This window comes from Pyrus communis, chromosome 10 (assembly GCF_963583255.1).
Source record: "Pyrus communis chromosome 10, drPyrComm1.1, whole genome shotgun sequence".
NCBI classification, from domain to species: Eukaryota; Viridiplantae; Streptophyta; class Magnoliopsida; order Rosales; family Rosaceae; genus Pyrus; species Pyrus communis.
This window is the reverse complement of record NC_084812.1, coordinates 11,117,947-11,128,288: the sequence shown is the minus strand read 5'-3', so window position 1 is coordinate 11,128,288 and position 10,342 is coordinate 11,117,947. Positions and strand designations below refer to the sequence as shown.

The 10,342-nt window shown below is 35.8% G+C and overlaps 2 protein-coding genes across 2 annotated transcripts; both read left to right on the top strand.

The window, feature by feature from the left end:
* Window positions 1-1,733: 1,733 nt before the first annotated feature.
* LOC137748934 (uncharacterized acetyltransferase At3g50280-like) lies at window positions 1,734-3,348 on the top strand. The gene has a single exon (XM_068489123.1). It carries the CDS (start codon window positions 1,783-1,785, stop codon window positions 3,133-3,135), a length of 1,353 nt encoding a protein of 450 aa, XP_068345224.1. The 5' UTR covers window positions 1,734-1,782; the 3' UTR covers window positions 3,136-3,348.
* Window positions 3,349-4,627: 1,279 nt separating this feature from the next.
* On the top strand, window positions 4,628-6,148 carry LOC137747849 (uncharacterized acetyltransferase At3g50280-like). Its single transcript, XM_068487989.1, has 3 exons — window positions 4,628-5,030; window positions 5,332-6,031; window positions 6,127-6,148. Exons 1-3 carry the CDS (start codon window positions 4,628-4,630, stop codon window positions 6,146-6,148), a joined length of 1,125 nt encoding a protein of 374 aa, XP_068344090.1.
* The last annotated feature ends 4,194 nt before the right edge of the window (window positions 6,149-10,342 follow it).

Sequence of the window (10,342 nt, the reverse complement as noted above, 5' to 3'; positions counted from 1 at the left end):
ACACGTTCCTACTTTGGTATAATCGTTCTAATTGCATATATTTTAATTATATGCGTGTTTTAAATGGCTTTGTCACCCTCGGGTGTCGGTCAGCACGTGCATACCCTGGTATGTGGGGATATCGGGGTTAGGGCGTGTCAGATAGTGGAGGCTCTACCAGGAATACCGCTCTGTATTTTTGTCTTCTCTCCTTCGCACCTCACGGCTTTTTGGATGTAGTTGTAGGTACAAAAGGACCACAAAGATAAAATGAGGTTGTGTAATACTATTGGATCCAGATCTAAAACATAACTTACCATTAATGCCCGATCCCATGGTAGCTGAGTAGTTCGCCATTACATCAGATGCCATGAGTGGTTGGAGGTATTTATTTCTCATCCATTTGCCATTGTTTGGTTGGAGGTATTTATGTCTATTTCTTTGGAAAATGATCCTCTTTGGATCCTCTATGTGGGAATTTGGGGGATCAATTAACCACGATCGTTCATTGTACATCGTACGGTCATAAATTATTTTAAATTTTAAATTTAAAATTGAATATAAATTATATATAACAAAAATTGATCGCACGATATACAATGAACGATAATAATTGATAGATTTTTTGAATCCCCATAAAAAAGATCCGATGATCATTTTCCTATTTCTTTTGCCATAGATTCCAAATCTGCTAGTATCTCTAGGCTTTCCTTCACATTTATCTCTGATAGTTGGGTTTTGGACCCGTTTTCTACCTGTCATCCCTGTAGACAAGACCCTTCAGGCCCAAGATTTGAGAGAGGTCAGAGGTTTAGGAATTTTGGAAAAGGGAATCTGAAATTATGAGAGGAAAATTCTGGATGTATGAACTTGAAAACACTATCTTAAATGGAGTGACTTGAAAAGTGTAAGGGATTGGAGTAACTGTGCACACGGAGGGATCAGAGGTTTAAGACTTTTGAAAAAGGGGATCTGAAATTATGAGAGGAAAAGTCTAGTTGGATGGACTTGAGAGCGCAATCTTAAAAGCTCCTATAGATTTTGGTGACATGGGCTCCTCCCTGGCTCTCACAGAGAGATTTTTTTTCAATTTAATTGAGTTTGGTTGACAGAGGATGAGGACAAGACGAGGACGAGGAGAGATTTTTCAGTGTGACTGTTACACGAGATGGTACATCACATGTTATTATACAAATTGTGGAATATATGTGCTAAAAAGTTAATAACTTAAAAAAAAAATTATCACCACTACTATTAAAACATGTGGTGTACTACTTGTATTTCCATCACAATTAAAAATTTCTCGAAAACAAGAGGATCAGAAATTGCTTTGTGGTGGGGTTGAGTTTTGTCGAGATTTGGGTTAGGACACGTGGGATATTTGGAATCAAAATTAAACTTTTGATTTTTTTTTTATTGTCATGGCTAACCCGTGGTATTGCTATATGCAACGTACATTTTTTCCCACCAAAAAAAATTGAGTGGGGCATCCATCTCCTGGGTCTAAGATGGTTCTATCCTTCTGTTCATATTTTAGCTTAAAAATTCGTCACATGTAATGGATTATGTGAGAATGTAAATGACAAAGTTCTACATAGGTGATGCAACAAACCTTATCAGATATTATAATGAGTAAAGTTATTTTCAATATTACCAATTAATTTTATAATTAAACCTCAACTTCAAAATCCAGCCTCCCAGCAAAGCCTAGTATATAAATATATGCCTACCTCTCGAACCTGAGGATTGAGCCTGTCCCAAAAAACAAAAAGATAACGAGTTTGCAAGACATTAGGAAAAGCCATGGGAGGCGCCAAGGTCATCTCAACATGTACAGTGCAAGCCGCGAGCCATAATGTTAATGAGTATTGCTCAACTCAAAGAGTTGAGTTAACTCCATGGGACCTTCAATTCCTTCTTGTTGATCCCATCCAAAAGGGACTCCTCTTTCACAACCCGAAAACTTTATCACAACATATTCAACATCTGAAAGCCGCCCTTTCTCGAACACTTGACTTCTTTCCTCCACTTTCCGGTCGCCTTGCCACTATTCACCACGACAATAACACCACCTCCTTTTTCATCAATTGTAATAATGCAGGGGCCCTGTTTGTCCATGCCAAAGCCGACGGTGTTACCCTCTCCGACATAAATGAATCTGTCTATGTTCCTCGTGCTGTTGTCCACTCTTTTTTTCCTCTAAATGGTGCTAAAAACTACGAGGGAACCTCTAAGCCGTTGCTTGCAGTGCAAGTAACTGAGCTTATGGATGGTATTTTCATAGGCTGCACCGTCAACCACACAGTTGTTGATGGCACTTCCTTTTGGCACTTCTTTAACTCTTGGTCCGAAATTTCTCGGGGTTTTGATTTTGTCTCAAAGCCACCTGTTCTCAAGCGTTGGCTTCTCGATGGTAATATTAGTCCCATTCGAATTCCATTCTCAAAAATTGAGGTTCAAGTCTCCGATAAACACATCGGAAATATCCGAGTACCATTACTAAAAGAAAGAGTCTTTCACTTCTCAAAGGAAAAAATTGCTCAGCTGAAAGCAAAAGCCAATGCTGAGATTCAACTTGAAAATACTAAAACAAAAATCTCCTCTTTACAAGCAGTGTTAGCTCATCTTTGGCGGTCTATAATCCGTGGTAGTAATGGAGATCTTGATCCTGATAAAGAAAGTAGTTATCGATTTCTCATAGGTGCTAGGTCAAGAATGAACCCACCATTGTCACAACAATACTTTGGCAATGCAGTTCAAGCGGGAACTGTGACCGTCAAAGCAAGGGAAGTTATCGAACGCGGGCTTGGTTTTGTGGCTTGGGAAATGAACAAGATGGTGGCTTTGCACACAGAAGAGAAACTGAGAAAATTCTTGGAGTTTTGGGTACAAGAGCCTAAGTTGCTGAAAGAAGGAAACATGGCTGTTCACGCTTTGGTCACAAGCAGTTCACCACGGTTCGACGTGTATGGAAATGACTTTGGTTGGGGAAGGCCAGTTGGGGTGAGAAGTGGTGCTGGGAATAAGTCACATGGGAAAATTACAGTGTTTTCGGGGGTTGAAGAAGGTAGCATTGATATTGAAGCTTGTCTTTTGGCTGAGACTTTGGAGGCTATGGGAAATGATTCAGAATTCATGGATGCGGTCACAGTCTAGTTGTAGGACCGTTCACCTTCGGGTTTGTGGATGAACGCTCTGTATCCTCCACCCTTATACTCCAAGGAGCTAATATCGCCTAATGTTTTATTAAAATAAATGTTTTGATGCGTAATCAAATTATCATTCTCTATTGATATGTCCAATTTGCTGGTGTAATCATTTCTTCTCAATTAATATTCAATATAGAAAATGCATGTCATGCATTTCTAATTTCTAGAGTGGAATAGTAGGATAACATATGAATGCTTTTCCAAGCGATCACGCTTTGGCCGCGGGAAGCTCGCCATGTGCATGGTAACGATTTTGGTTGAGGAAGGCCTCTGGCAGTTAGAAGTGGCGCTGGGAACAAGTTCGATGTGAAGCTGACGGTGTTTGCCGCAGCTGAAGATTGAAGCATTGATTTTGAGGCTTGTCTTTCGCTGCAGACGCCGCAAGCTAACTTTCTTCATGGCGGAGGACGAAGAGTTCATGGCTAGTGTGGCATGATGAACTTTATTTTACTTTATTTTATGTTTATGTTTTTCAAAAACTTCGGCGTAGGGAGAAATTTTATCACTAGGGATCTTGACGTTGATTTCTTTGGTTTATTATTGTGCCCATGTTTTATTTTTGGGTAATTTATTCTTAAGAAAATCCACCGTCCCACTTAATTAAGGCCTGATTTGGTATTGAGGTGACTTTGAAAAAAGTTGGTATAAAAAAAAGTTAGGAGTTGTTTTTGTGTTTGGTAAACATTCAGCTTTAGCTTTTTTTTCACTGTTTTGGGTGAAAAAAAGCCAAAAACAAGAAGCTGCAAAACCAAGCTTTGAAAAACCAACTTTTTTTCATATCTACTTTACATAAAAATTTACCAAACACTATAATAGTATTTTTTTTTTTTTCAAAAGCACTTTTACAAAAAAGTTTACCAAACACTCTGCTGCTTTATTTCATAGCTGCTTATTTTCACAGTACAACAGAAACAGTTTTTTTTTAAAGTACAGCAATACCAAACCAACAAAATCCTCCAATCAATACTTGAAAAATTGGTTGGTTTTATTACTGTTATGGACAATTAAAAATGGTCGTAGACTCGTAGGCCTTCCCCTTCACCATGTCATCATGAGTCAGCTTACAGTCAGCACCGTAAATAATGGGTCAGAATTATTATAGGATAGTGTCGTTGTTGTGTTTTGTTTTGTTTTTTTTTATTTTTATAGAATAGTGTTATTATTAACATCCCCGCCCCCACCCCCCAAATTTTATTAATTTTTATTCATTAATTTTTTTCAAATAATTTGATATTAAGAAAAATGTGTGAAAAAAAAAAAAAATGTGCGGATAGAGACACCCTCATTGTATCGCATCATAATCGATGCTAGCCTTAGGCTCCAGCCGGTCAACAGCAGTTCTAATATTTTTATTTTGTTGTAATTGTTTATGGTCCAGTGCCACACAATATTGTAGCCTTAGCCTCTGTGTTTTCCAATTAAATTTTGAAACGAAAAAAATGAGTCGGATTCGGCATATCTCCACGACGATTGTCCGGCCAACAAGCTGTGATCATCTCTTAACTCGAAGATTAATCGAGTTAACTCCGTGGGATTCGAGACTAATCCAGCTTGATTACATCCAAAAGGGACTTCTCTTTCAAAAACCAGCAGAGAGCAGCTTGATACGACACCTAAAAGACGCCCTTTCCCGAACTTTGGATATCTTTTATCCACTCGCTGTGACGGAAAATAAGGATAAAACCCTTTCTTGTTTTTCTATCAACTGCAATGGCGACGGAGCACAGTTTGTCCATGCAGCTGCTGATGGTGTTGGAGTGGCTGATATTCTCGACCCTGTTTATGTTCCGGAGGATATTGTCTCCAACTTCTTCTCCATGAATGAGATTTTGAACTACGAAGGCGTGTCCAAACCCTTGCTTGCCGTGCAAGTAACCGAGCTGGTTGATGGCATTTTCATAGGTTGCACAATGAATCACTCTGTTGTTGATGGGTCATCATTCTGGCATTTCTTTAACACTTGGTCGGAAATCTCTCGTTCGGGGCAAAAATTCTCAACCCCCTCCCATTTTTGATCGCCAACTTCTTGATGGCTTGTTTCATCTCTCAATTCCAATACCCTTCTCACACAGCGGAATCTCAGATAAGGTCGCTCGACCGATCTCATTGAATTCTTTACAAAGGGTATTTCATTTTTCCAAAGAAAAGATTGCACATCTCAAATCCAAGGCCAATGCCGAGACGGGCACCAACAACATTTCATCCCTTCAAGCACTCATGGCCCATCACTGGCGAGCGATAACTCGTTGTGGACATCTCAACCCTGATCAGGTGATCAGTTATCGTGTTGCAGTAGGATTGAGGCAAAAATTGAAGGCACCATTGCCAAAGGAGTACCTCGGAAATGCACTTCAGGGAGTTTCTGTGAAGTCCACCGCATGTGAGCTTTTACAACACGGACTAGGCTGGGCGGCTTTGCATATAAACAAGACGATTGCTTCCCTGACAGCTGAGGAAGTGAAGAAGATATTGAAGGATTGGGAAAAAGCCCCAAGTGCTAGTACTGTTCCAAATATGAGGAATGCTATTCCAACAAGTACTAGTACTGTTTCATTGCTCAAAGGAAGCTCGCCGCGATTCAATGTGTATGGTAACGATTTTGGGTGGGGGAGACCTGTTGCTGTGCGAAGCGGAGCTGCTAACAAAATGAATGGGAAAATAGCAGTTTTTCCGGGGGCCGAAGATGGATTGATTTTGAAGTTTGCCTTTTGCCTGAGACTCTACATGCTATGGCAGAGGATGCAGAGTTCATGGAGGCTGTGGCCACATGAAGTAAACCCTGCATGTCTGGAAGCTGTCTTGCAGATTAAATTACCAATTTGGTTAAATATCCAAAGGTTAAGGTTGGTATTATTAGCTTTCCAGATGAATAAAGAATCTGTAATAAATAGACGGTTTGATAACCATTTTGTTTTTAAATTTTGTTTTCAAATTGAAGAATTCAAAGGGAAATCAAATAAAGGTGTGTAAGAGGAGAAAAAAGTATGAGAAAATCATTTTCCTTACTTTTTCCATCTTCTAAATTTATCCTTGTCATATTTTAATTCATAATTTCATGCTTCCTTGTACCGGCATCTCCAATTTTTCTTCTTACATCGTTTATTGGTGTAAGTTGACTCGATACAATTAAAAAAATGAGAAGTAAGTTTATTCGGTTCGAAACCACCCAGAGTATTAAGCCTAAACTGTTAAGAGGATTTCTATTTAAAATCGCTAAAATAAATCCCGGCCTAGTGCTCCATCTCATATTAAAACCCTTAAACAAGTAACGTCATTATGTTTTCTTTCCGTGTTTACTTTGTTAATTCATCTTAAAAATCAAGCTATGTACTCGGACTTTGTGTTTTGTTTTTTTTGGTTGAACTACTCAGAATCTGTGGTTTTGTACCATATTTCGTAATGACAACTTCAAATCACGGAAGACACCTGCTTGAACATTGGCAAACCCTAGATTTGAGCGAATTAATTGAGTTTTTTTAAATTGTTACCGAGTTGGGAGTTTAACACCAAATAATCATTACTTGTTGAAATAACATAAAGACATGCCAAACAATAGGTACGTCTCAAACGCACATTGTATAATGTTTCATCAGAATGATACATTTCAAAAATAAAAACTTTATGTACCAAACGTCTGGTACGTTCTAAATTCATATTATTTTTGAACTCAACAATCAATATGTCAACATAAGATTCACTTAAGTACCAAACTCCCGGTACATTACAAATTTGTTATGAAAAGAGGGCATTTAAAACTTACAGTACATTGAGTTTAGAAAAACAATTCATTCATGATTTGTAGTTTATCGTAGGGGTGTTGAGTTCAGAAGTTTATCGTTGTCGACCATCTTAATAGCCTAGGTGAACAATAGTGAATTCTAATTTTGGAAAATTGTTTTCCAAATTGACAAATTAAATGCGTAACTAGTGTACTATTGTAATTCAAATCTTTAAATTTACAAGATTAATATCTTTAAATTCAATTTCTTGTTAACTTGAACAATCAATATTATTCTTAAATTAAAACTCTGAGGCATCAATTAGCAAGAATTCAGGAACCTCCTCTCTTTTGGCGTAAAGAAACTGGATACCGAAATCAGATTTGTTAAAAGCTATGGCAGATCATGTAATTTAGTACATCAAAATGGGTGAATTAAGGTACACATGGCACAAAATTGTAAAAGAATGGTTAACCAAATTGTTAAAACAAACAAATGTTTAGTCTAAGAAGCCTAAAAATTTAAAAACGAGGGGCTATATCAAAACATCCCCTTTTGGAAATATGCATTTTTGATATAGTTGAATTATTGGGTATGTTTTAATTCGAAGTTGGTACGTTTTTATTTGATGTTGGCATGACGGATCTGGGAAATATTATTCAGAAGGTCACATGTAAAAATTCACAAACATTTCTTAGACATATAATAACCTTAAAAAAACTGTAGTTCCATCATTCATAATTTTATAAAAAAAATAACAATACAAATTACAATTGTTCACGATGTAGCGGTTTCATATTTTGAAAACACCGCATTATATCTCCATTATCAATGAAGGAAAAAACAATGATATATGTATAAACTATTATGCTATCACTCAATCATTGATATTCCCTTCGGTTACTCAGAACTTTTCACAACATTCATAGAGGAAAAGGCTCTCCACTGAAGTAGTAGCAACCGATAGAATTAAAGTTAATATAATTAGCAAATACACATAGAATTAAAGTTAATATAATTAGCAAATACACATGATTACTACGTTCCTTCCCTCTTCACCATTTTTTGGGAAGACTACCAATTTCAATTAAGAAAATTCACTACTCGAACGCAAATCAAGAATATAATGCCCAAATTGATATATTTTTTTTAAAATATCTAAGCTACCTATTAATAGAAGTCTATTTATCAACCAAAACTTTATAAAATTACTAAATAAACCCTCTCATCAAAGCTAAACAAAATTAAAAGATATGGCAATTTAGTAATTACATATCACTTAAATTTTCAATTTTTACCCGAACCTCACAGCTAGGTAAACATGACACATCCTATTTAAAAAATAAAAAATGAAGGAGGTTTTTTCTTTAAACCCACGTCTCCCACTTTAAAACCACCCCCAACCTCTTCTTCAAAGTTCCACGCCCAAAATTTTTTTTTTTTGAAATTTTTTTTTTTTTTTTTTTTTCAAGAAGAAGAAGTGATATAAATATTTTTATAACAAAAAATAACCAAATTTAATTACACACATATAACGTGTACACACATGACTAGTTGCTTATTAACTTAACCGTTGCACAGTCTTTGACCGATGTTCCACCGGCCCAAGGTTAATCGTGGGTGTTTTCGCTTTGCAAAAAAGTCAGATTTCTTCCATCAATAGCAGTGCGCAAATTTGGTTTCAACAAATAAATTGATTTCAGACAACTAATTATAACAATTGAATGAAAACAAAAATTAATTACCTTGAAAAAATACAATTTTTTATTTTAAAAATAAAAAAAGCTGAGATAAAAACCTATTAATAATAATAGATTAAGGGCACAAACTCAAGACTCAAGGGGACTTTGATAGAAAGTTGAAAAACTAGTAAACTTTCAATCAAAGAATATTAATGATTAGAGACGCATTCAAAATAGACGATGATCATTCCCCGCCGCAATTTATTACATTTTTTCCACTTTCTCACTGACCCAAAAAAACACAATTTCCTACCAATAAAAAAAAATATTTAAAAGAGCACACTCATTCATGTTTTTTTTATTTTGAGATATTTTAATACAAACGCCCGAGTTTTGAACTCATTCCACTAAACATCTATATGCCTTACAAGTTTTTTATTGAAAGTTTCTTTTACTAATCAACGTCCAATACCTTTTTTGTTGATTCAAAATTATGTAATCTATAGTTATTGGATTTATCTCCAATTAAATTAAAAGTTGTTTCAGACTTATCTACCAGAGCATTTCTTTGAATCAAACATATTTTTAAACTATTCCAAAATGATGAAATATGCATTTTTGATATAGTTTAATCATTGGGTATGTTTTAATTCGGAGTTGGTATGTTTTTATTTGATGTTGGCAATGGCAGATATAAGATAAATATTATTTAGAGGATCACATGTAAAAATTCACAAACGTTTCTTAGACATTGTAAACACAAATATTCCTGCGATGAATGAAATAAGAATACGTGTACAAAATAATATTTTGTATTAATTTTAGGGTTACAATCTCTTTTACAATTTGATCCTCTGATTTTATCTTCATAAGGTGTATATTTGTGAATGAGTTGTTGATCCAAGGGGCCGTCGGGGCTTGGTCTAGGGATGAATAATGGTACAGATTTGTTGATGTTGTTGATCCAAAGGGTCGTCGATGCTTGATCTTAGGATGAACGATGATGAACAGATCTTCAAGGGCCTTCGGGGCTTGGTCTTGATGAACAATTGTATGGATTTCTTCAAGGATTTGATAAAAAACAAAGACAACTTTCTTGATTCTTCAGGATTCTTGGGAATTTGGGAACTTGGATGCTTTAAAGCTTTTAGAGTTTCAAAGCTTCAAGGATTTGGGGAATTCTCTTCCAATTTGGGAGTAGAGAAATGTATATGTCAATTCCTCCCTTGATCCCTTGATGGAGAAACCTGTTTATAGACTTTGATAATGAACCACCACCATCCTTTTTTTTTTTTAGGTGAAGTAAGTGGATGATGTAGGTGAAATGAGTGGAGGTTGTAGGTGAAGTAAGTGTATGATGTAGGTGAAATGAGTGAAGGTCGTAGGTGAAGTGATTGTATGATGTAGGTGAAATGAATGAATGTTGTAATTTAAATGCATTGATCAACATTTATTTCCCCGAAATTTAGATGTCTATAGACATATAATAACCTTAAAAAAAAAAAAAAATCATAGTTCCATCATTCATAATTTTATAAAACAAATAACAATATAAGTTACAATTGTCCACGACGTAACATTTTCATATTTTGAAAACGCTTGCATTATATCTCCATTATCAATGAAAGAGAAAACATTGCTCTATGCATAGACTATTATGCTATTACTCAACCATTGATCTTCCTTTCGGTTATGCAATGAACTTTTCACAATATTGATAGCGGAAAAGACTCTCCACTGAAGTAGTAACAAT

What these genes read in the sequence shown, in the direction of transcription:
- LOC137748934 (XM_068489123.1), top strand. Translation starts at nt 1,783, where the DNA reads ATGGGAGGCGCCAAGGTCATCTCAACATGTACAGTGCAAGCCGCGAGC.
- LOC137747849 (XM_068487989.1), top strand. Translation starts at nt 4,628, where the DNA reads ATGAGTCGGATTCGGCATATCTCCACGACGATTGTCCGGCCAACAAGC. An exon ending in TGAGATTTTGAACTACGAAG is followed by an intron (nt 5,031 to 5,331) that starts GCGTGTCCAAAC and finishes ATTTTTCCAAAG; the next exon opens with AAAAGATTGCACATCTCAAA. An exon ending in TTAAATATCCAAAGGTTAAG is followed by an intron (nt 6,032 to 6,126) that starts GTTGGTATTATT and finishes TTCAAATTGAAG; the next exon opens with AATTCAAAGGGAAATCAAAT.